This window comes from Carcharhinus amblyrhynchos, chromosome 10 (genome assembly GCF_965287045.1).
Source record: "Carcharhinus amblyrhynchos chromosome 10, sCarAmb.v2.hapA, whole genome shotgun sequence".
NCBI lineage: Eukaryota > Metazoa > Chordata > Chondrichthyes > Carcharhiniformes > Carcharhinidae > Carcharhinus > Carcharhinus amblyrhynchos.
Window position 1 is genome coordinate 52,119,559 of NC_137333.1, and position 27,502 is coordinate 52,147,060.

General features: G+C 41.3%; 1 protein-coding gene across 1 annotated transcript; it reads right to left on the reverse strand.

Moving 5' to 3' along the window:
* Positions 1-208: 208 nt before the first annotated feature.
* LOC145348932 (serine protease 23-like) lies at positions 209-27,502 on the reverse strand. The gene is made up of 2 exons (XM_080197026.1): positions 27,223-27,502; positions 209-6,983 (listed from the first exon to the last, which is right to left on the reverse strand). Exon 2 carries the CDS (start codon positions 6,965-6,967, stop codon positions 5,849-5,851), a length of 1,119 nt encoding a protein of 372 aa, XP_080053152.1. The 5' UTR covers positions 6,968-6,983; positions 27,223-27,502; the 3' UTR covers positions 209-5,848.

Below are 27,502 nucleotides of genomic sequence, written 5' to 3' on the forward strand. Positions count from 1 at the left end.
CAGGGCACTTGTTGGCCTTCAATCCCAATAGTTTGCTCAGTACGTATAACCACTGCATTACCTCTGAGTATTGGGGTGGTATTAGTGCCCTCCATCATAAAAACTGAAGCAAAATACTGATTTAATGTCTCTGCCATTTTTATGTTTCCCACTGTTAACTCCAGTCTCATCCTACAGGGGTGGGGGGGGGGGGGGGGGGGAGGGAGGAACATTCATTTTAGCCACTCTATCTTCTATAAACTGATAGAAACTTTGTGATCTTTCATTATATTTTGTGCTAGTTTTCTTCATAAATTTACCTTTACCCTTTTAGTAGCCTTTTGTTGATCTTTAAAGAAGTGTCCCAATTCTCCACATTTGACCTTTGCAATATAGTATGCATCAGTTTTTGTTATCTTGAACTTCCTTGCTTTTCCTCATCTTACAATCTTCCTTCCTGTCAGGAATATATTTTAGTTGGGAGGATTTGAATATCTCCTTAAACATCTGCCACTGGTCATCAATTGTCCTAACTTTTAGTCTTTCCACCCAGTCCACTAGGGCCAAATCGGTCCTCATGTCTATGTAATTTCCTTTGTTCAACTCCAGAGCACTAGTGTAGGAGTCGTTTCTTGCCCTCAAGCTGAATTTCTAGCATGGTAACTCTTCCCCAGAAAATCATTAATTAATTTCTATTCACACAGTACCAAATCCAGAATAGCCTGCTCCCAGGTTGCATAAATTATTGCTCCAAGGAACAATCTTTAATACATTCAATGAACTTCCCCTTCAAGGCTTACCCATACCAATTTGATAAATCCAGTCTATGTGCAAAATAAAATCATCCACCATTATTAATGCACCTTTCTTACAAGCCCCCCCAGTAATTTCTGGTTTAAATTGTGCCCTGCTGTGGAACTACTGTTTGGGGACCTATAGGTTATTCCCATCAGGGACCTGCCATTTCTTATTTCTACCCAGACTGATTTGACATCTTGACCTTCAGCGACAATATTATTTCTCACTACAGCACAGACCTCTTCCTTTACTAACAAAGCTACACCACCACCGCTTATTCCTTCCTGTCTATTCTTCCGAAACAGAGAACCCTTGGATATTCAATTCATAATGAGTTTACTGGTATCCACATCTCAAGATAACCACTGTGCCACCCCCAAATCATACCTTTTTGTCTCTATTTGCACTGTTTACTCAATTTTATTCTGAATACTCAGTACATATAGATACAAAGCCTTTAGATTTTGCCCTATTATATTTCTCTACTCGTGTAATTCCTTGTTGCAATATGGCATTTACATGCTCTTTCCATTCCTTTTATTTTCTGGTATCAGTGTCATCAGTAACCTGCATGCCTACCACGTCCTTTAATTTTCCATACAACTTAACCTTCCCTGCCCCTGCAATAGATCATTATTTAACCATGCATGAACAGAGTCCCTCTATCAGCAGTTAAAATGTTAACTAGTCTCAACAGTAGGACCCATTCTTCAAACAAAAATGCAGAAGACTAATTCCAGGTATTTTGAAAAAAGTCATATATGCAAAGAAATTTTAAACCTGGTTAGATATTGAGCTGAAGTCACACTCTTTACATAAAATTGAAGAAACAAGGGATCTCCTGTTCTCAATCTGCTCCCTCCTGGATTCAGGCTGGTCTAGGCCTGGGATTTCCACTACAGTTTTGAAATTGGTAAGACTGTTACACCACCAATGAAGTTTGTGTTTTAGTTAGCCCCTTTTTTTAAACAGAAAAGGAGGATAAAGGAATGTAAGTGAATCCAAACTTTTTGATCAGTGGCCTATCATCATTGTGACCCAAACATTCAAATGATGACTGAGGTTTCAGGATTTAATGCCAGTATGGGATGGATAGCTAATTTTAGATTGAAAAAGTATAAAATACAAGAGATGCTAAATTTCATAGATGTGTTTTGTCCCTAAAGGGTGAGTTTCCAAGAAAACTAATCACTGCTTAATGACTATTTCATTGAAACCAGTTGTTCAATCTTTCAGTTTGCTATAATGATATCCATGGATGAACCTTGGTACTAATTTCAGGCAAGCTTAAACTTGAAACATCATGTACTATAAACCATAAACTTCACACAGCAAGTAGATGCCGAGGTGTAACATTTTCTATGATCACGAGTGAACAATATGAAGGCGCAAGTTCAACTTTGCGAAGGATACATTTTAAAGTCATGTCTTCTTGCAAATATTGATCAGAAATTAGTTTTGTTTATTAGTGTCACAAGTAGGCTTACATAAACACTACAATGAAATTACTGTGAAAATTCCCTTGTCGCCACACTCCGGCACCTGTTTGGGTACACTGAAGGAGAGTTTAGCATGACCAATGCACCTAACCGTTATGTCTTTTGGACTGTGGGAGGAAACCCACACAGATACGGGAATGTGCAAACTCTGCACAGTGACCCAAGCCAGGAATTGAACCCAGGTCCCTGTCTCTGTGAGGCAGGATTGCTAACCACTGTGCCACCTCTATTAATTATTTAATTAATTCCAGGTCAGGAGTGGGCACCAATGTCTTTGCAACTCCCCCATTTAAGTTTGGGGCAAGAAGGAATGAGGTCAGCCTTCCTACCCAGATCTCAGCTGACTTAACTGTCCAAAGACCCTGAAGTTCACTGCCACAGGTATATCTCCCAGCGGTTGGAGGTGTGAGTGGGCTGTGCCATACATATCCTGGTAGGCTTGCCTGCAGCATCATCCGACCTGATTGCCTTCCCTCACTGCCTTGTGTTCAGGGATCCATAGCTGCTTCTCCTAGCAAGGACTGCTGTGGTAACCACTGCTTCTGGTGGCAGTACTCTATTGAAGAGTTATCAGTCTGCAATTGGCCAGCAGCCCAATATAAATCAGGTAGGTGACAGACTGTTCTTTTTAAATTATGCCCAAGTGCCTGAGAAGGTCCACAGTGAGGTAGTCACCAGCTGCTGGGTAGGTCCACTGCTGTATCCATTAAATTCAACCCATTGTGTGCATCTTGAAACCCTAGATTAAAAATCTTATGATCCAAAAAGATAACTGCTTAGGTCCAGTGTGCTTCCATAATCAAGTTGTTCCAAATTGAATCACACCAAATTATTACACCAAATATTGCCTCAAAAGCACAACTTTCGCATTTGCTTTATAAATCAACGTACTGCAAAATTTATTGCTGTTAGTGAATTCAGTGCAATTACAGACACTGTTTCATGATGTGAATTGCATTGATTAGCAATTGTTGTTAAACAATCTGGCAAACAGTACTGAATGAGCAGAAATTTCCTCAATTCAACAATGTGAAGACAAGCCGAACTCACTCCAATCTCTGTTCCCGAATTACTAACTCCATCCCTTTTCTTGGCAACTGTCTGAGATCAAAACAGTCTGCTCACAATGATGCTGAGATAAGCTTCCAACTTCATATTTGTTTCATCACTATGACTATCTATTTCCACCTCCGCAACGTTGCCTGACTTCACCCATCTCAGCTCATTTGCTGCTGGAACTCTTATTTCTGTCTTCATCACTTCTAGACTCGACTATTCCAATTTACTATTGGATGATCACTCACAATCTACCTTTAATAAACTTGAGATCCTCAAAAACTCTGCTGCGCATAGCCATAGCAAGTCTTGTTCAACTATCACCTTGGTACTTGCTGCCTCTATCGATTCCTGGTCAAGGTCTTGGTTTTACAATTTTCAGATCTCTTCACACTCCTTTCCATCTCTGTAACCTCTTCCAGCCCCACAACTCTCAGATCTATGCTCTAATTCTGGCCTATTATGCATCATCGTCCACCGTGCCTTCATTTGCCTCAGCTCCAAGGTCTGGAATGCCTCCCCTTACACATTTTCACCTCTAGTTTCACTTCATTATGACATCTTAAAATCTACCTGAGGTCATGTGACCCAATATTTGCTGATGTGGCGTAGTGTCATACTTTGTTTGAGGATGTTCCAGTGAAGTGCATGGGGAAGTTTTGCTGCATTGAAGGTGCTAGACAAGTTATGTAGTTTGTTGCAATACACGGAATTACAAAACACTGTACAAATTTGGAGCATTAAGAAAATGTTGTAAATGAATAGCAATTAATGCAAGTTAATAATTCCATCATTAAATCAACAAATACCAGAATGGTCGAAGAAACAGTCAATCAAAATTGGAACACTTACTGTTGGAATTTATCATCAGCATCCCACAAGGACCTGGGATATTAGCTGCATAGTTATGGAAACAAAAAGTTATCAATAATCACAGGAAGTGCTAGGATGTGAGGTGCCCTTTATTTTTAATATGCATCAGTAAACATTCCTTATCCTAGGAATATTACTGAAAAAAATAAACCATATTGGGTGTCTAAATGAGATAGCCAATAATGAGAGTTACGTAAATAAAATGATACTTCTTCTTCAAAATCACTACAAGAATGTCATTTGAAAGACTGGAAGAACCTACTGATACAAAAACATGTCCCTTGAGGATAACCCAAATGGAAATTTGATTGGCTGCCCATAAAACATCACCTTTTGGCAGATGTTTTCTTGCAAGAAAAAGCCCGAAAAAATTAATCTTTTATCACTAAGTACATAGTGAGATTTCATTGGGCAAATACAGGTGCAAGAACACTAATGTCTACACCATCCAGTTCAATTGTGTGACATCTCAAGCTCGCTACAACATCCATATGATCAACAAGATGCAGAATCTTGACTAGACATCTTCAGCAGCATCTCTCAAAACAGTTTTTACCATTTAGAAGAGCCAAGGGCTGTAAGTGCACAGGAACACCATCAGCTCTGAACTTTTCTCCACGTCAAATATTGTCCTGTCATAACATGTATTGTCATTTCCTTGTTAATCACTGGGTCAAAATCTTGCCACTCCCCATCTGGCAGCATTGTTGGAGTACTTGCACCATGTGGATGGCAGCTATGCAAAAAAATGACCATCGCCTCCTCAGGGCAATAAATACTGACTTTACTCAGAATACTCACATTTCAGCAACAGATCAGAAAAGTAAAGACCGCTTTGAAAAATGTGACTGTTTAATATTAACTTCCCTGTTTTTCTTGATTTCCTGTTAATATTAAGCAAGCTTTCACTCATCCAACAAAAATAAAAGTTTAAAATGCTTAACTTGGTGAAGATAATGGAGTTAAGGACAGGTTCTGTTAAGATCTTAAATGTTGCTTTACATAATCCCACAATTGTCATCAATAGCTTGCTTTTGAATTCTAGTCCATGCAAAAGCAAATAAACACACACAACATAATGTCAGGAAGTGGTTTTGACATTTACAAAACTGCATTAATTATAATAACTGTTTCTATACTAATGAAAACAAAATGGGTGGCCTTGCGGAGAGAAGTATCGCCACACTGTCTTGTAGGACTTGCTTTCCATATTTAATGCAGTGATTCATTTTGGATGAAAAATGGCCTTTTAAAAAAAACTCGGCTCATTTAAAAACTCTCCAAGTGCTATAATATATATTTAGTAATCAAGACATCCAAAGACATTTAACAGCATTTCATTAGACTAAAAGTTACTTAAAATATTTCAAACTGTGACATTATACATTTCTTAAATGAGTTCCAAAATGCAGCAAAAAGAAGCCATTAATGGGAGACTAATCCAAGATGCCACCACAGTGAAGTTACAAGCATTTTAAAACCTTTTTACCCTACTTTTAATTTAGCATGGTTACAATACTTCATTCTCTTGTGTTGCACTCCCAGTAAAGGAAGTTTCAGAATTGGATTTTTTTTTTTAAAATGTGATATAGGAGTTTGCTAGCTTGCACAATACAATTTTAACAAGAGCAAAAAAAAAATCTTCATCCATCTCTACAATCAGCATAATTTCCTTTGATCCAGAAACAAATCTGTGCATATTTCAGAGGGGTGATGCGAACAGCCACGTTGTAATCCTGCTGCATACCATTCTTATCCACCCATTGGTGTCCTGAAAATATTCCAATCACTTTTCGCTCCCATTTCCGACTGTGCCTTTTCCACATTCGGATGTAAACACCTGAGCCACTGGCTCCTGGCTGAGCATCACAGTGCTGATACAGGAGGTCAGAGGTTTCATCTTTAACCAAGCAGAAACGATAGACGAGATCTCCTGGTCGATCATTGTCAAATCCAGAAAAGTGAATCCTGCCACCAGGCAGTCTTCCCAGAGGAGGAGTAATTCCTATTTTCATGAAGGGTTTCTTGTGAGGTCTTTTTAGTTCCAGAAGTGCATAGTCATAATCCATGCCAATATCGTTTGCTGAACCTTTAATCCATCCTTTTGGAACATGTGTCCGCTTTACTCGTATCCAATGGAACCTAGGTTTTTCTGGAGAAAGGAAGCTGGATTTATTCGTGGCTTTCCCAGTCTCCTTTTGTTTTGGTTTAAAAAATCCAACTTTCATCTTTTGGGCACCCTTCACATAGTTCTTGCCATCATGAATACAGTGAGCAGCAGTTAGGACATGCTTCTCAGCTACTAAAGTTCCAGTGCAACCTGTGGAGATTTTCACGGATGTTGAGAAAGGATAGTTGAATAGAAAGTTTTTTGCCAAGATGCTGAATCGGCCATCCAGGCCAAAGATTTGCCTTTTTGCTCTTCGACCACTCCCGTGATTCTGCTGGTTTATCAAATCGGCAGCATTGAAGCCATAGATGTCCACATTTGTGAGAGTCCTACTTCCGTTTAGGTATAGAGTTTCATAAGACAAATATTCTTTTAGGTCTTCGTATGTTGGTAGAGGTGCTCTTTTGTGGCACTCTAATTCACACGGAGATGTTACTTCTAGCTTTGCTTTGCCTTTAAAATGCGCTGTCTCCAGTGCCACAGTCTCTTGAGGCAAAACAGCAGGTATGTAAGTTTTCTGCCATTCTGCCTTAAGCATTATCACATGCTTAATGGAACAAAGGAAAATGACTAGTGCTGGTGCTGTTACCATGGTGAGTGGCGATTTGCTGTTGAAAAAAAAAGACTTTGGTTAGTGCTGTTAATAACTTCATTTCCTTGCGCCAGCTCCAAAAATTAACTCCTAAAGTGATAACATTCATGAAATACTAATGTGACAGCTGGATAGCACCACACTCTGCTGATTGTTAATGCAAGTTCTCTTTCTGCATTGGGAAGCTACATACAAAGCATGTGGATGCTGGAATTTTAAAATGCTGCACACATTTAAAGCAGGTTACAGCAGCATCTGAAGAGAGGAACAGAGTTTGCATTTCCAGTCTGTGGCCTTCCATCAGAACAGGGAAAAGTAATAGGTTTTGAGCAAGGGGTGAGCGTACAAGGACGAAAAGGATTTGTAATAGGGTGAAAGACAAGAGAGGGGAGAGTCAAAGAGAATGGAAATTGAGGTCAGAAAGAGGAACAAAGAAACAAAAAAGACTTGCCTAGAGCAGGTGTGCTGCTGACTGCAAGCAAAAATAGAAGGAAAAGCAAAACACACAAAGGAAGGAAACAAAACTGGCACCGAGAGTTAATCCCAGGCTGTATAGTGCCTAACTGAAAGACAAGGTGCTGTTCCTTAAGCTTTACTGCAACAGTGCAGTAGACTGATACAGAAATGTCAGTGTGTGAGCAAGGTACAGAATTAAAACGACAGGCCACATCAAGCTCAGGGCCATGCTTACAGACTGAATGATGTTCCACAAAACAGTTGCCCATCTACATTGGGTCCCCACCACGTGTAGAGGAGAGTGCATTGTAAACAGCCAATGCAGTAGACTAGACTGACAGGAGCACACACAAATCACCGCTTCACCTGGAAGGAGTACATGAAGCTGTGGACAGTTAGGGAGGTGAAGAGAGAGAAGCAAAAGACCAGCTCCTGTTAGTGTGTGGAAAATAGTATTGCAGGAGTGAGAAGGGGTGACTGAAGAATAGACTAGGCAACATATAATTTACAGACCCTTTGGAAAGCTGAAAGGGGAAGGGATGGGGTTAGTGGCAGAAAATGATCTGTTGAATACTGGTAGGGTATGAGACAAGGGCAAGGGGAATCCTATGGTGGTTCCAGGAGGTAGTGGAAGGGGAAGGAGGTGCAGACAGCGTGGCAAACACTAGGTATATGTTTTCTGCAATTAGCTTCTGTGTGACAGACATGGTTGAGGGAAAGGGCCCAGTCAACTAGTGTGTCTGGGTAGGTGGGAAGAAGAATAATCCTTGGTTGAGGAAATCAACACATCAAAAGCATTCTGATACAACACTGGATTAGAAACAGATGTGACACAAACTAGGGGTAAGCCTACTGTGCTATTTCCAGTTTCTGCAAGGTAGAGGAAATGCAAAAATTCCACCTACAAGTTTGCTGCCAGATGCTTTGCTAAGGTGGCAGACATTTTAAGATAAAATACTTCCTTTTGTGTGGGGAAAGAAATTGAAAGTGGCATGTATTTTTTTAGACTTTTCAGAGAAAACTAAATTTGCAGACGAGAGTTGCATCTCAACCAGAATCATCTGAATTCAATGTGTGTTCCAGTTTTGAGATGACGCATTTTTAGCTTTAGCATTAGGCAATATCCGGGTGGGTGTTTCAAACATTTGGTATTTCAATAAAGGCAAACAAAAGGCATACTGTCCCTTCGAACTGTAAAAAACAATAGCTATACAGTATTATAAGCTGTGTCAATACACATCGAGAAAGACAAAGAGAGCTAACAGGGTATTGCTTGCAATCCATTTAACTTATGGAAAGCAGCTGAAACATCAGAAAAGTAAAGAACATCTTTTGATCTTCACAATATCTTTACCGTTACCCAATACTGAAGGAAGTCAATTGAAACACTTCTACAGCACTTAGCCATTAAAGTGGCTACTGGAGCGGTCTCCATAGAAATCTTCATAAATGTTAAGGTCAGCTGGAGGTATATTTTTAAATATATGGCAAGAGTTCTACCCATTCAACCATGAGCAGGACATGCAGTTTTTAAATACTGGTGGTATTACTGATTGATTTTATTTTCAGCAAACTAAAAGAAAATCTTCAGTTGAGCCAATTATCTGGATTATCCTCCTGTTCCCAGTATTTCTCTCCCCACCTTCCCATTACTCTTGTGAGGATAGATATCTCCCAACAACAATCTGGCTGAAAGTATGAAAATAAATACTTTATATGCTGCAGCTAGATTTCTGGTTCAGGTTGACTTTCCTCAAGTGGTATAGTGGTTAACACTGCTGCCTCACAGCACCAAGGACCCAGATTCAATTCCTAGCTTAGGTCACTGTCTGTGTGGAGTTTGCATATTCTCCCCTTTTCTGCGTGGGTTTCCTCCAGGTGCTCTGGTTTCCTCCCACATCCCAAAGATGTGCGGGTTAGATGGACTGGCTATGCTAAATTGCCCCTTAGTGTCCCCTTGGGGGTGAGTTAGGGTAAATGCATAGGGTTATGGGGATAAAACCTGGGTGGAATTGTAGTCAGTGCAGACTCGATGGTCCAAATGGCCTCCTTCTGCACTGCAGGGATTCTTTGGCACTCCAGCTAAGATATGGATGTCATCAGCCAACTCAAATGGCATGCCTCAGTGATAGGGACCAACATTCCTCAGACATGAAAATTGGCAGATGTTGCCCAAAAATGATGCACGTATTTGCAAAATATCCATTCATTGAATCTTGGCCTGACTAATTCAAACTCTATTTAAGATGGATTTTGGTAAACCACTGTCAAAACCAAAGGTTGTGGCACCTTTGCACCACCTCAAATTTAAAGCTAATTATACAAATGGAAAATATAAATTAAACATTCTCTGTCTTAGTTGCTCTTATTCATACCTAACACACACCGCATGGAAAATGTCTAAAATTATCTGTTGGCAATCCAAGGGGTATTCAACCTGAAGGGACTCACGAAGAAAGCAATGGTCTGATGACAAATGAGGAATAATTCCAACTCACCAGGCCCTATTTTACCACTTTGATTCTAAGTGCTGGGCGGATTTGAAACTGGGAGTGTTTCAGATCTGATTTGCATTCTGCAGTGCCCCCATACACACTCTACTTGCAAAAACATCAGTGATTTTGAATCAATGCACAAGCCTGTGGGCAGGGCTTAACGACCCAAAATCCTGCAGCTCCAATCAGTGCCTCCAACTGCGCATACGCTGAAAAAAAAGGTAGAAAGTTGTTCCCCTACCACATCCCTCCCTCTGGCCCCTCACAGACATTGCCCCGCTCCCACAACATTACTGACCCATTATCATCCCACACTCTCGCCACTCAGACTGATTACGGGACCTCCCCCACTCCCGCCCCTCCCCCACTGATCTCAGGCAGAGTGACAGCTGACCTCCCCCCACTCCACTGATCTCAAGCAGAGAGTCATTGGACGCTTGGTACCTACCTCCCTCACACTAACTGGAGTGCCCAAATCGGATTTCTGTGGAGCATGTCTGTTTTGTGCCAATTCTGGATGGGCAAGTGTGGTGATAAAGGGGGATGTGCTGGTAAGGTTCAGCAAAAACAGATATATGCCCAATATACAGAAATTAATGAAATATGATAGACAATCATGGCTGTCCATCTCAATTCCTTGTTAAGGTCTAGGAGCCAGCAATCTGGCCCACATTCACTCATGTTGGAGGAGGCCCAACAACATAATGCAGAAAACCTTGAAGTAAAAACTTGTTCCTGTGTAATTGTTAGTTCTTAGGATGTACTGACAGCTGTTCTCCAGCAGCAATTAGAAAGCCCCAAAGTCCTATTCTACAGCTGCACTCCACTCTGATTTTCTAATGCAAGGTCCCTTCCAAGCCAACCCTGTGTGTCAACACCGATAACTCCTGATCAGACATTAGCAATATGAATCACATTAGTTTAGTCTAACCAAGAATAAATACTCCACTAAGCAATTTAAATAACAGATATTTTGTCAAAAAACTGTTAATGTAATAGATATTAAGTGATATTTATATTTTTTTGTGGTTTGCATACCTCAAAAGGAGGTACAAATTAATTCTGATGATTATATGATGTAAATACACACAAAAATTGATGGAATTATTCTGCAGCACTGGCACCTGGAGAGAAAGAGTTAACATTTAAGATTTTTGTTTTAACTGGAAAAATCATGTACTTGCTTGTGACGAAGGCAAGAAGTGTGGGTGGAGAGGAGAGAACAAAAGGCAAGGTCTGTGTTACAGTGGAAGGCAGGAGGGATTAAATGAATAACAGAATCATTACCAACAGCTGTCAATTGAAAATAAGAAACTGGAGCAGTGGTTACAATCTGAAATTACTGAACTCAAAATATGGAGTTAGGAAGGTTGAAAAGTGCTTTTCATAGGTGAGCAGCTGTTCCTTCAGCTTTATTGAAGCAATGTTCCTTCTTTGTTCATTCAGGGGGCATCGGCATCTCTAGCTGGCCACCATTTATTGTCCATCCCTAGTTGCCCTTGGCTAGGCCATTTCAGAGGGCAGTTGAGAGTCAACCACATTACTGTAACTTTGGAGGCCAGACCAGGTAAGGATGGCAGATTTCTTTCCCTAAAGCACATTAGTGAACCAGGTGGGTTTTTTTCCAACAATCAGCAATGGTTTCATGATCATCAGTAGATTCTTAATTCCAGATTTTTTTTTTATTGAATTCAAATCCCATCATCTGCCGTGGCAAGATTTGAACTCAGGTTCCCAGAACATTAGCTGAGTTTCTGGATTAATAGTTTAGCGATGATACCACTAGGCCATTGTCACCAATGTTAGAAGCAAGGAGAGAAAAGTCAGTGTGATTAAGATGGAGTATTAAAATGGAAAGTGATAGTCGCACTTGTATGCTGAACACAGGGGTTCAGTAGAACAGTCACCTAATCTGCATTTGGTCTCTCCAACGTATAGGAGGTTGCACTGTAAGTAGTGAATACTGTTCAAAGTGTACAGGTAAATCTCTATGTCACTCCAAATATTTGGGGCTCTCAAAAAGGGGAGGTCAAAAGGACAGATGGAAAATTGCCCAGGTATGTACTGTCCACAAAGCCGACCAAATCCAACCCAGGCAATTACTGGCAAGTCTAATCCCAGTCATCAGCATGGTGATAGAAAGCTGTTGTCAGTGCCATTGAACTGCAATTATCCAGCAATAACCTGCTCATCAATCCTCAATTAAGGTTCCACAAATGCCACTGAGCTCCTGATCTCATTACAGCCTTACAGCAAGCATGAATAAAAACAGTTGTGCTCAAGAGGGGAGGGGAGATAAACTGACCTTGACACTAAAGGAGCCTGGCAAACTGGAGTCACATCCTGAGGGAAAGTGAAAAGCTGTTGCATTTCCTGCACTAGATGGAAGGCACGATGGGAAGAAAGAACTGCTGCTAGGAGAGTGGTGATTAAGACGTGGACCAGTCTGCAATTCTGGGAATGGTCCCTTTGAGATGCTGAAAAGGGACAGGATAGCAAGTTGTAATTTATGAGTTCGTGCTCAAGCTGGAGAAAATGGCAAAGTTTTATGACTGGAAGGCAAGGACAAGGGGAAGCCTATCAGGGTACGGGGGGTGGGCTGGTGAGGGGAGAGAAAGAGAAGAGGGCAAAACTGTGAGACAGAAAAAATGTGGAAATGAGACAAACACAGCCAAGGGCTTTGTCAACCACAGTGGAGAAAATTCTCAGTTGAAGCAAAGGGACATATTGATGTGATACTGGGATAATGGAATGAAGGTTTTCAGGAAGTGTGGTGGGAGGGAGTATAATCAGGTCTGTGGAAGTCAGTGGGCATTTGGTAGGCTGTCAACCAATGCCTATCTACCATGCATACCAGGTGCCAAGCACATATTAGAAGTGCTATAGGCAGAAGTAGATGCATGTGTGGTATTTACCATCCGTGATGCATTACATATCAAACGTTCCACTGCTTCAGAGCTTCAACTAAATTTACACTGTAAAAGATAATATTCTGCAAACTGATTTATTATATAATAAATAACTGCCATCAGGTTTGGCCACATTTCCTATGAGTTGGAGGGTGGTGTTGATCAAAGAATTGGTCACAAAATGGCATCTTTACTGCTGTAAGTAAAGATATCAAAGATCAAGCAAGTCTGGCTGGATCTGGTGGAAGATTGAATTCTGTATTTGTTGCCACCTGAAAACGCTCAAACATGGGATATGCAGCGTTGATATGATTGAATTTTAACTACACAAAAGAGCTTTCTAAAAACAAAAATGGGCAAAATTGGCAGGAGAGGGGTACAACCTAAATGTTCAAACTCACGGTTAGTCAAATTTGAGAGTCTAACAGACTAAGAATAATTCTTTAACTAACCTTCATTAGTATTTTCACCATCAGGACTAAAAGAAAAATGTGAATGTGTCAAATTATATATATTTTTTTAAAACCACAAAGCTGTGTGCAACTAACCACTTAAGCCAGTTAGACATTGAGAAAGAAAATGGGAATTAACATGAATCAGTTATTAAAATCTACAAAAAGCAGTTTTAGACTTCATTTATTGTAATTGAATTACACTCCTTAGATTGAACCAGTGAAACAACCCAAATGCAAAAAGTTGACATTGCTTTTTGCTTTACTTTATTGATGCTAAGAATAATGAACAAACTCCAGCTTAGCTGCAGAGAAAAAAAAATTAACTATATACTTGGGGCTTCCAATTTTTTTTTAAAAAGATCTACCTACATACCAGGAACTTGAGGTCTAATAATGCTTTTCATGCCATCTGAAAACCAATCTTCTTCCATCTAAGCAATACTTCCCTCTTCCTGTAGATGGCAGTAGCAGATAAAGGATCTTTCTGCTTCACTTTTTGAAGCAAAGATGTCCATGTTCATCATTTGGAGGGGGTTGGGGTGGGGGGTGGGGGGTAGCGGTGCGGTTGTGATCTGCTGGGCATGTGGGTGACTAACAAAAGGGTGGTGAATCTCTGGAATTCTCTGCCCGTTGAAGTGGTGGAGGCTGCCTCGCTAAATATTTTTAAGACGCGGGTTGATGGGTTTTTGATAAGAGAGGGGATTAAGGGTTATGGGGAGAAAGCGGGAAAGTGGAACTGAGCCACGACAGATCAGCCATGATCTTATTGAATGGCGGGGCAGGCTCGAAGGGCTAGATGGCCTACTCCTGCTCCTATTTCTTATGTTCTTATGTTCTAACAAAGCCAATCAGTGCCCAGGCTTCTGCTGCAAGTATGACAGGATACAGGGGATGATCAGAGTTTGGACAAGGGTAGGGGGTTTTAGTTCAGTCAGGCAGCATGGTCAGTGCAGGCTTGGAGGGCCGAAGGGCCTGTTCCTGTGCTGTAAATTTTCTTTGTAATCTGCTGTTGGATTTCTGTGCTGCCTCTGACAGGAACGTAGAAAAGGAGGTTGCACCATTCTTTAAAATTAAGTTGCTCCAGGTGCCATGATCCTTGCTGAGCTTTGCCTGCACCTCAAAGCGGATATCAAAGTGCCTGAAAGAAGCTTTGAGGATGTCCTTTGACTACCATGAGAGCATACCCCAGACTCAAGCTCAAAGATGAATTGCTTTAGTAAATGGGTGTCAGGCATTCTGACTACATGACCAACCCAACTCCTGACTCAATATGATGTGAGTGCTTGGCATATCAGCTTGGGTGAGTACCTCTGTCTGGTATTTTGTTCTGTCTACCAATCTTCAGAAGTTTCCAAAGACAGCTGAAGTGAAAGTGGTTGAGCTTCTTGGCATAGTGCTGATGCATAGTCCAAGTTTTGCATTTGTAGAGCAGATTGGGCTGGTTGCTCTATTGATTTTCACTTTGGTACGCAGGCTTACTCCTCTTCACTCCCAGACAGATGTCTGCCGAAGGCAACACTTGCTTTGACAATTCGTGGGTGTGTCGTATAGACAATTCAAGAGAGAGTGGGAAACCAAGATAGGTGAACCTTTTTCCTGTTGATAGTCTAATTTTTATATATCAGCCCAAGATTTGAACCTATGTCTACAGCTTGGGAGAGTGTACTGCTGAATATAGTGGACTTATACACTGCTGGCAGATTCTGTCATGGACTAAAATGTTAGGTTCAAGATAGAACTTCCCTAGAGTGGGCTGATACATTAAAATTAGCACAAAGAAAACTGGCCAAGGTGGTTGCATGCATTGGAGAACAAGTCCTTGCACATTCAGTTCTGAACCAGCAGCTAGTGCACAATCATCAGCAAATAGGAAATTGCAAAGTATATCCTTAGGGTGTAAAGGAAGGGTGGCACCCTTCACAAGCAAGTGTCTACTCTCCTTGGAGTAACTCAGCCTGTATTAGTCTTTATCTTCATCCAGTTCTTGCCTGTGTCTCAAGTAACAGCAGGCAACAGCAGCCACACCCCAGTAAATAAAGAATACCACCTCTTTAAACAGTGACGTGTGCTGTCTTGCTCACTGCCTTCTGACACATTTAACATTGGCAGGATACTCACCCTTCAGCAACAGATCTTTACTTGTTGGCATCTACTGACTTCACTCTATATTAAACAACTATCCAGTCTGCCACAGTTGTTTGTATTGAATTTCATCTGCTATTCTGCACATTTACAAATTCCACCCAACTTTTTGGAACCTCTGAACACTTCCATTGACTCACCACTAATGAATATCTGGGAACGCAGTGAGTCAATTTGTACTGATATTCTACATTCAAATTTGTTAGTGAGAACAAAGAAAGGCAGGAGCTTCAGTAAACGTGTTGGCAACAAATTTTATTTTTTATTTACAAATGTTGTCAAATCCTGCCTCTGACTAAGATGCAAAGGCAATGCTGACTCACAATGTTAAAATATTTACATTAAAATGAAACAGGAATGAACTATTTCAAAAACATTTAGATTTATCCATATTAAATAGAACATCATACTACTGAAATTTATCTCATCACTTCTGTTCACAGCAACACTACTGGTGCAATCTTACTGGCTCGCTCAGGGGCAGGCCCAGGCAGTTCCCAAGGGGTAGTGCCCACTTTGCATACTGGCAGTGCCCACCAGGTAAAAACTCCACAAAGGAAGTGATCAGGGTTGGGGGGAGAGACAAGAGGAGACTGGCACAGGGAGCAATAGGCAGGTGCAATGGGGGAGGGGCGACAGGAGATCTTCATTCTCTCGCTCGTTCAGCACTTAAATTCTGCCCTATTTCTTTGCCACACTTATTACAATTGGTCCTGGCTACTAAGCCTGTTAAACAGTTACATTTTAACCTGGGGTAGGACTCTTGTACAGAAGTTAGAAATTTCCAATGAATACAAAACAAATAATTCATCACAAAGTAAAGTCATGCAGGATGCAAAAACTGTGGGAATGCAGGGCAAAATCTGACACAGCAGTGAACATAAGAAATAGGAGCAGGCATAGGACTAAAAAGCTGTCAAGCAGAGTTTGTGCGTGCTTTCAAAAGAGTTTCAATATCTTTTAGAATGATCTTGGAATGAAGCTATCTTTGATCTAGTGATGCATAATGAACTAGGGTGAATTAGTGATGCCTTGGGAAATAATGATCATAACACCATTGAATTCCAGGTTAAAGCTGAAAGTGACATCCTCCAATCATAAAACAAGAATCTTAAAATTAAACAAAGCCAAATATAGGTAGGAGGGGAGAACTGGCTAAGGTAAATAGACAAAAGGTTTGGCTGTAAATGAACAGTGAGAGACATTTAAATAATGCAAAATGTTTAACAAAAATACATTACATGGAAAAACAGAAACTCAGCAAGAAAATCCAATCTGTGTCTCACTCGGGAAATGAGAGAGCATGGAATTAAAAGTGGATTACAACACTGCAAAAAAAAGTAACAAGTTTAAAGATTAGCAGTGTTTTAGAAAAGGGTGACCAACACGTTGATAAAAAAGAAAAACCAAAACAGAATGAAAGTAAACTAGCCAGTAATGCAAAAAAAACTGTAGGAGTTAAATGTATAAGAAGGAAGAAAGCAGCTAAAAATAATACTGGTGCATTATAATTCTTTCTGATTCTTCTAATGGGGAAATGTGGAAATGATGGCAGTACTGAACAAGTCTGTTTTCACTAAGACTTAAGTTTCATTCCAGAAATAGACAATAAAGTAGAGGCTAAAAAGAGTGAGGAAGTTAATATCAGGAAAAAAGGTATAAGTTAAAAGACTAAAACGTGATAAATCTCCAGGACCTGATGCCCTTCCTCCTAGTGTCTCAAAGGAGATAGCTATGAATATTGCAGATGCACGGACTGTGATTTTACAGAATTCATTGGATTCAGGAGTGGTCTCATCCGATCAGAAAATGCTGGAATCTATTATTAAGGCACTTGAATGAGTCAACATGGTTTTACTAAAGGGAAATCCTGTTTAACAAATTTATTGCAAGTTCTTAAGGATGTAACTAGTATGAGAGATTAAGGAAAACTGGTAGATGCTGAGAAATGATTTCCACTGGCCAGGGAACCTAAAACACGGAGTCACAGTCTCAGAATGAAGGAGTTGATCATTTAGGACTGAGGTCAGGGCAAACTATTTTACTCAAAAGGACTATGAATCTTTGTAATTCTCTGCCCTAAAGAGTTGTGGACGGTCCATTATTAAATACACTTAAGGCTTGGAAAGACAGATTTTTGTCTTCCAGGGAATCAACTGCATGTTATGACTCAATCAAATCCCCCTCCCACATTTCATAACAGCAGCCATCTCCACCCAAAAAGTGGAAAGGAACAGGGGACCATCAGGACATGACCTAGTACTACCCCCATGTGAATAGAATACCGTGAGCACTGGAGATCTGAAATGAAAGCAGAAGTGCTGGGTAAACTCTAACAGGTATGGCAGCTTCAAAGCTTGATGAGCAGTTATGAAAAGTTACATAAACACACAAGCTCAAGTTATGTACATATTGCCATCCTCCCGCCATAATCTACCAACTGAAAAAATTCTATCAATAGAATCTAGTCCTCTCATCGATTTGAAGACCTCAAATCTGTGCTTTTTTTTAAAAAGTGGAAAAAGCATTATGCTTTAACCTGTGCTTAATGCTCTTTCCACTCACATTGTCGGCATCTTTAAGACTTGAATAGCAGGTTAGTTGTAAAGACTCGCATTCTAATCAGTAATCTGTAAACTGTCTGTGCTGTTATATGCTCTGTCTGAGGCCAGAACTCTCCATTTCACCTGATGAAGGGACAAACCCCGAAAGCTTGTGAGTTTACTATCAAATAAATTGGTTGGACTTAAAACCTGGTGTTGTCAGACTTCTTACTTTTTTTAAGAGACTCAGTTAACTACTTCGGTTTTCCTTTTTAATCAAGATTTTGGTCACCCTTTTCAAAAGCACTGCTAATCCTCAAACTTGTTGCTTTTTTTGTGCAATGTTGTAATCCTATTTTAATCCAGCGCTGTCTCTACTTTCTGGTGTGAGCTCCAGATTGGATTTTCTGTTTTTCCATGGAATGTATTTTGGTTAAACATTTTGAATTGTTTATTAAAATCTCTCTCACTGTTCATTTACAGCCAAACCTTTTGGCTCTATTTATTTAATTTGCCTTAGCCAGTTCTCCCCTCATACCTATACCTCTAAGCCAGTGACATTAAAGGCACCATAAATTCAAACTGCTGTCAGTATCAGTTTAGTTGCTTTCCCCTGAACCTTTTTCTTGGCTTCCATAGTGCCACGAATACACCATTAAAAAGGAGCAAAACCCAAGTATTCTAGATGTGACCTAACCGAGATATTACACAAGGAATGCATTTGGTTTTGTATTTGGACTGTCGTAACAATACATCCTAATGCTCAATTTACGTATAATGGAGTCATTCTTGTTCTTGGTCCTCCCTCCATTCTAGATGACATTCTTCCCTTTTGCTAGAGTTTATTCTGACATTTGATTTCATAACTCATATTTCCTTCCTCTCTCCAGTTGACTCCACTGCCTCCTGGCTCAGCACCTGCTGGGGCACTCAGTTCATACGAGCAATGTTGTAACCCTGGTCTGTTAGTTACTTTTTAAACTTCATGCAAACATTCCATCTCTCTCCTCCTACAAATCATTGACAAACTGCCAGATCCTCCCTTCTGAATTCACGATGGCATCTTTCCACAACCTTCATGCCAGGATCTTTCAACTACCTCCTATTTGCACACTCTTCCACGCATAGACCCCCACCCCCATGGTACCAAAGTGCAATGTGGGTGTGAATTCTAGTTTCTTCAAACTCCTTGCAGGAATTCTGACCCAAAGCAGCACTGCAGCTCTCTGGATGAGGAGATTGGACTGTGAATGGTTCTAAATGAAAAAGTAAGTTAAACATGTACACCAAGTCCATATACCACATACCCAGATACTCCTGGGGTCACTTAATTTAGCTCCATTCACAACAATCATTCTCTTAATATGGACATAATTTTTTTCCCATTGGAAAATCTACAGAGCAGAAAGAGGCCATTTGACTGATCAAGTTTGCACTGACCCTCCAAAAGAATATTCTACCTAGGCCCATTCCCTCGTCCCATCCCTGTCACCTCATGTATTTCCCATGGTTAATCTACCTAATTACATATCTTTCGGACTGTGGGAGGAAACTGGAAGGCCCGAAGAAAACTCATGCAAACACAGGGAATGTGCAAACTCCACATAGACAGTCATCAAAGCACGGAATTGAGCCAGATCCGTGGTGCTGTGAACCAACGGTGCTAACCACTGTGCTGCCCAGTTTTATTTCTGTATGTATGGAATTAGACTACTGTTCCAGTGGAGGATAAGCACTGACATGGACCTGGAACAACCGTCTGTTCTCATGCTTATTCTTCTCTATCATTTCAGGTATATCTAGATTTTACTATGAATTTCCATATTTTCCATTTTAATAACAACATTTCATAGACAACCTTACTGAACCCTTTCTGGAAATCAAGATATGTGACTTGGTTTGCCCCAGCCCTCTGGAACATGCTTCCCTCAAAATGTCAGTTGGTCAAGCAAAAATCTTTCTTCTGAAGGCAAATATGCTATGGAATTTTTCCAACTTATTCCCTAGCCAGACATTAAAACTTGTGGCTGGTTGGGAACCAAAAAGATGAAGGAGCAGGCTTTGCCCTGGGGGTTGGGATAACATGCTGGATTTGTCAAAAGGATGAATTTATAAATAAAAGTACTTCAGCAAGGATTACAATAGCTTAACTGGATGTAGTATTTTGATACTGCAGCAATCACGTTAAGAGGGAGGAAACTTGGGAAAATCCCTCTTCCAGTCTCACTATTACTAGAGGTCCTACTTTGGACTGAGCTCCCACCCCCACTCCCAGACAGGAGGAAGATGATGGCTTTCTCAACCAAATGGGTGACCATGGATGTGGCCAAGAGAGTCAACAGTACAACTGTGCATCCTTCAGCATGGAGACAGTGCATCAAGATTATGCAGGGGGACAGGAAGGGCAGGTAACAGAACAGTTTCAGATGCCAAGCCCCGCACTCTGACTTGCCCAACCTTCTCCTACTCCACAAAATGGATCTTGCCACTCCACTCATTCCTCCCTCTTCATTCCAAACCACTCAACTTATTGCCCTTGTCTCATTCTTCCGGCTCTCTGCGCTGCTCGAGTAGCGCAGCAGGCTGAGATATCAGTGGGGGATCTATAGTGGGACTTGCGACCAACCAATCACTAGTCGTCCAGACAATCTTTTCTGACGTAATCAGCCATGGACCGGAAATGGGCGTGGGGTGATTACTATATTGAAATGGCCATTTCAATACAATTAGTGAACCTGGGACAGTATCCTTCGGGTTCGCTAGTGCCCCCCCCCACTGCCAGGAGAGAATTTCTGCCAGCAGAGATTACAACTGATCACCATCAACAGGGACCAGGTGTGATCACCCTGCTGTTGGGGATAGAAGTCAGAGGTCAGGGCAGTGCCCCTTGAGCAGTGCCAGCCTGGCAGTGTCCACTGGGCAATGGCGGTGGAATGGGGACAATCCACTGCACAGTCACAATGTGATCAGTAGGAGAGTGGGGAGAAGGCAAATCAGGGCTGCACATGGTCGGGTGGGGGGGGGGGGGGGGGGGAGGGGAGGAGGAGGTGGTGCAGACGAGGTCAGAGCTGGCTATGGGGATTGAGTGGGGAAAAGGGGTTGGTGGAGTCAAGAAGCCGGCGACCAGCGGAGAGGGCAGTGCGCATGCACTGCTCCCTTCACTGACAGATTAGTACATGCACAGTGGCAGTGGCCCGCTCAGTGTGCTGACTCCAGCAGGATGAGGCCCTGCCCTCCATTTACAGGCATGAATCCCCCAAGACACTCCTTGCTTCACAGAATGCTGGAGATTCATGAAACTAAGTAGTCCCAAAAAAAAGGCAGCATAATCTCCCATTTCCCCACCTGTTGAGTATTTAGTTTTTTTAGGAGAATCCCGGTCATTGTCTTTTTTTCCCTCTCCACCAAAACCCTTATAAACACTCACCTATTTGCTTCTACTCCTTGTAGAAAGACAGCACCTGATCTTTTTTTGAGCAGGGAGTTATCATTCCAGTGACAGGCATCTTAATGGCCACAGGCAATGCATGTCCACCTCACCCACTGGAGAGGAGATCTTGTTCTGAAAGGTTACAGGTGTCAATGACTTCCATGAGAACCTGAGTCATTAGCATTCAGACATATCAAAAGAGGTCATCATTTGCCTTGCGATCCTCATTTAGAAATTTGCCTCCTTCTGTGTCTATCCCCTCTGTCAGAGAACACAGCTAGCATCGCTGCTGCTGGCCTTGTTTCTTGTTCCTCCTCAAGAGGCATAGGGAGGAACAGCAAAAGCTGCTCCCATGCTGTGGTGATGTTTGGCAGCAAGGAAGTGTAGCTGGAGGTCAGTGAAATTTTAAACAGATGAAGTACTTTCCAAAAAGTTAATAACCATCTTTCAAGCAGTAAAAACATTCTCTCAGAGAAGTTTGTTGAAAGACAGCCTCTCACCTGGCCATGATTGAAGCTCTTTGGTTTCAGTGAAGAAGCTCTCACCAATGTGCACTCACTTTGGGGACTCTGGTGAATTGCTTACATATCAGGAAACAGATGCCCTTAATGGGCCATTAAGGGTTAAAACAGTACTTAATTACCTATTATAACTCACCCAACAGCTGCACACCTTCAAACTTGCTGAGATGAAACCCAAAAATACATACAGTAGTTCAGGGATTCTAACCAGACATTATATTTGTGGGTTTTAAGTGCCTCCCTTTGCCAGAGAAAATTCCCTTCTGGTGCTACCAAATAATTATTATACTCATCAAGACTCTTTAGACAGTATCTTTCAAACCTATCTGGTCTACAACAGTAAGGGCAGCAGACACATGGGAGCACCACTAACCAAAAGTTCACGCCAAGCCACTCACCATCCTAACTTGGAAATATGCCACTGTTTTCTCCACTGTCACTGGGTCAAAGTCATGAAATTCCTTCCCTAACAGCACTGTAGGTGTACCTACTCCACATGGACTGCAGCAGTTCAAGATAGCAGCTCATCACCCCCTTTTCAAAGGGCAATTCAGGAGGGCAATAAATGCTGGCCTACTCAGCACTGCCCATACTTCATAAATGAATTAATTGAAACATTCCTCGAACGTGCTTCTGGTAATTGATCCTAATTATTTAGAAGTAAAATCATTTGAAGTACTGGAAAATGCATTCTTTTCACAACTTAAAAATCCTATTTGGTCATGCCAAATATGCTGGTATATATTACAATTATCTTCCTCAATAACACCAGTTGTCAAACATTGCGTGTGCAATTGACCTTACAAGTAGTGATTCATAGTTTCCTCTCTATATTTCAAATAAACATTTTAATTAAATCATCACAGACTTCAGGCACAAATGGCTTATTACTTGGATCACAGTATTGAAACTGTTATCAGAATGGATAACAGAACTTGCGAAACCACTCAAAATTCTATTGCGGCTTTACATTTTTGTTCATTACGAAACAAGTCTTAATATTTTGTTAATTATAATACTTCAGCTTCAGAAATGTAATTTTGTACAGGCTAATACTGACTGAAAAAAAAAGTATCTTTTTAAGCATTGCATTAATAAACTTCCTAATGAAATGGAAAGCTATCTGCTCATATGTGTGCACAATGTGTCTAACCATTAATTGAAGAACAGTATTCTGCCACCTCTCCTTTTCACCAGTTTAATCCTCTCCAATAGGAGTGTTATTCTATGTTATGGTTCACTGATTTAGGAGGAAAATCTCCACTTCTTTCCTTATCTGGTATGTGATTCCTGATTCACAGCAATGTCTTCACTCTGTACTCCCACCCACCTCCTCCTCCTACCGCACCCCCCCCCCCCCCCCCAAAACGTTACAACAGTTATACTATCGCAGATGCTAACATTTAAATATTTACCTGTTCAAGTGGTTGTTAAAGATCCCATGGCTGTATGGAGACTTTCTTGATTTCTTCGATGTTCCCCAACTGACACCACTAATAATTGCAAAAACTTTCTTTTTAATTCTCTAGGAGTATCCCACATTACTGAGCAAATATCTTTTGTTTTCTGTGCATTCATTTTAAAACATCCCCAAAGGTATTTACAAATAACTTTATTCAGAAATCATTAAAATGAAGAACTCTAACCACCAGAATGTAAAAGTGGCCATTAAAAATATATCAGCGATGAAGCTGAACTGTTATCTTTTATCAGTGTTAGATTTCTACTACAAAACAAATGGGAAATTTGCAGCAAATTTGGAATTCCTAATTATAGAATGTCAATCTATAAACATCAAGCTTCAAACTCCGCTCTCCTTAAACATCTTCAGAGCTGCGAGTTCATTTGTTTACCAGAAACCTCAATCAGGGTTATACTGAAAGGTTAACGTCAATCCCATAGCAGCCTCATTTGTTTTTGTTAAATACAAGTTTCACATCCTGTTACCATCACAAGTGGGATGTCAACATAATCTCATCCAATTGCATTTCCCAGTGACACTGTGGCTGGTCAGTGGACTGGGGGATGTTGATTCATGTGCAGCTGGTCTTCATGACTTCTAGTTCCACTCTTTCCAAGTCCACTGACTAAAGCAGCAGACAGGCCCAGCTCTCTTCTCAATGCACTCGAGCAGCAATAACAAAGAATGCCACCTCTCTATTTTGTTGACAGGAACACTTCTGAAAACACGAGTTCTCATCCACAATAGTCAGAGACCGAAATTTCAACCATTAGCACTGTGAGCATGCGGAGAGGATAGCAGGATTTGACACTAAGGAAAAAGGGAGGGAGAAGTTCAAAATGGTGCTTTATAATGGTTAGAGGAGAGTGGCAACATTAACAAAGATGAATAGAGTTGGGTAAGTACTAGAATGAACTCAGGGCAGAGCAGAGAATATGAACTTGAATAGATAAAGTGGAACGTGAGTATCAGTTTAAGTGGACTAGAGAATGCCAACTTGAATTGATGAGGAGGGAGGTGGGTGGTGGTACAAACCAAGGGGCTGAGAGAGATTGGATGGCTTGTGGTGCCTCTGTGAGGATTGTAGTGAGGGAATAGAGTACCTTTGTGAATGGAGCATGGATAGGGAAAATAGGGTGCAAGAGAGGGGCAGTTAAAGTTTTGAGTCAGTAACAATCTGGTCAGACGAGCAAAAGTACAAATGTATTTCTCTTTTGCAGTTAAAAATCTATTCAACTGTGAAATGCAAGAGATACTTATAGAACATATTTTAATGCAAAATTATCAATGAATGTTCCCCAAAACATTGGCAAGTAGCAAGTATAAGTGGCAAGTAATATTTGTGCCACAGAAGTGTCAGCTGCACAATTATAGAATAGAAACACTCAGTGTCTCAATCTTTACCTCGCCCTAAACCCCAGGAATGTGAGACCTGCCTCACAGCTCGGGACCATTTTCAACGAGATGGAACCTAGTGATGCCCCCTTGGCATTTAATAGCATTTTTAATCACCAAAAACCCTACTGTCAACCAATTCCCTGCCTCCATTATTTGGATTTCACTATTAACTTTTTATGAACTTTATTTTTTCTTTCTTTCTATGGGCGGAATGTGGTACTTAGCACTGCTGCCTCACAGCGCCAGCGACCTGGGTTCAATTCCCAGCTTGGGTCACTGTCTGTGCGGAGTCTGCACGTAGCATAGTGGTTAGCACTGCTGCCTCACAGCGCCAGGGACATGGGTTTGATTCCTGGCTTGGGTCACTGTTTGTGCAGAGTCTGAACGTTCTCCTCATGTCTGCGTGGGTTTCCTTTGGGTGCTCTGATTTCCTCCCACAGTCCGAAAGGCGTGCTGGTTGGGTGCATTGGCCATGCTAAATTCTCCCTCAGTGTACCAGATCAGGGGCTGGAGTGTGGCAAGTAGGGGATTTTCACAGTAACTTCATTGCAGTGTTAATGTAAGCCTACTTGCAACACTATTCAATAAACTTTAAACTTCAATATGTGGAGCAGCATTTCGTAAACATTTCACTCCAGTCATGAGCCAGTGTAACACGATTTCACTGTCAATATTGTTCTTGTGTTATCAGATTTTTGAGGCTGTCTCTGTCAGTTTGAAGTGACTGGTCGGATTTTCCTAATATTCTGAGATGGCAGGTATTCACTAAACATCTCAGCTTTCCCAACCACCACTACACTTGTACTTTACCCCAGTTCTTCTCATAGAAGGATAAAGCACAGATGGGGAATATTAAACCATCATGCCTGGGCTCCAGAATTATCCAATTTGTTCCATCCTCTGCAGCAAATACAAGTATAAATCCACTTGCCCTTTGAAACTTACTGTTGAATCACCTTCACTGTCCAATCAGACAAAACATCCCAGATTATAACCATTTACTGTGTAAAAATAATTCACCACATTGCCCCCGGCCTTTTTTCAGAAATTTTTGAGCTGAGTACTTAGGCGACAGACCCACTGCAGTGGAAACAGTTTCTCATTATCTAAGATATCAAAATTCTTCATCACTTTGAATTATTGGTAATAAAATCTCCAAAATATCCTTCAAAAGGAGGAGAACAATTCATCTTGCCACTGAGCTGAGGCCATGGAGATAGTGATGGCAATTTATGACAAATTACAGACACAGTTTGGTCTGGTCAGAGCTGAACCCAGATCTAGGTGGTGGGATGAGCAACGAAAACTGGGTAACCACAACAAAGCAACCTCTGAATGAATGAAGTCAGGATCAGAAAGTGGAATCAACCAGGGCTGTCAGCGCTTCAGAAAGTGGCAAAAGATTAACACAATTTTTTCTGTAGTTCGAAACAATCACACTATATTGTCACCATCACACGTGTAAAAGGAAGTGATTACCCTGACGTGATATGAAAAAGAAATGTTTTGAAAGCTGAACAGATTTTTCAGTGATCGAAACTGACTGCGAAATGGAAAATTGTGATGGGGGAGCTCCAGTGGTCACATCTAAGCTCTATTCTTCTGTGGGAGCGGGTTCCCTTTTAGGGGCGAGTCCCACTCGTCTCTGGCTGGTCACGTACAGCATTCCGCGGCAGTTCTGCACTTCTCCAAGTGGGAAGAGAATGAACCGAGTGCCCTCACGGACAGGTCACCAAACAAATTACACCAACAGCCAAGAGCTGGAGGAAGGAGTGGGGGAAATGGACTTCTATCTCATTTAAGAACATCGATTTATGATCTTCTATTAGAGGAAGGTCTCCTGCAGTCTAGGGCAGCTCCCTTACCAGCTGGTACCTTCATCTTAGTTGCATTCAAACCTCACCCTTCAAAGACCCCCTGTGTATAAAACGAGCAACCCACTCTAACTCCTGGCAAACTGCACCACGTGCTTTCTCTCTACATTCAGCATAACTGAGTGTAATAGAATGGAAATGGTTAATTCTCAGTGAGATTTACCGAGCATGAACAGCACAATCATAGAATAGAAACACTCAGTCTCTCGATCTTTACCTCACCCTAACCCCGGGAATGTGAGACCTGCCTCACAGAAGGGGGCACATTGTAGATTAATCGCTTCAGAATTGTAACTAAAACATATTTAAAATTCGGCTATCCAACGCTGCACCTTCAAACTGCCAGAAAAGGGGCGTCAGGTCGTTCTATTTTATCACAAATTGCGGTATTTTTCCAGTTTATTTATCAATACTAACTTTCTTTTGCGACTGTGTAAGTAAAAATCAAAAATGGTTTAAGAAGTTGCTGTTACTGCAACTTTACTGCAGCTCTTTTCCACACGCCCCTCTTAAATTAATACAAAAAAAACTAAAGGGACTAAATCCAGAAGCTGATATCAGAAAGCTCACCTCCCGCTCCAGGAGTCTGTTCACACTGTGGTATAACTGCTGCTATTGTTCAGTCAGAGGCTGGCAGGTGCACAGACCTTCATTCTCTCCTCTCTGCCCCTGTAATATTCCCAGCCGGGATGTTTAGCTCTTTTTATGCAGCTCGGGGAATCCGGGCCTTTTATATCCCATCAATATGAATTGGCCCGTTTTATTTACCCCTCGGAGGGATGTTTGTTTTCGTGTCGCTGTGAGAACTGCTCTGCACAGCTGTCAGCGCCTCTGCGCACCAACCCCTCGG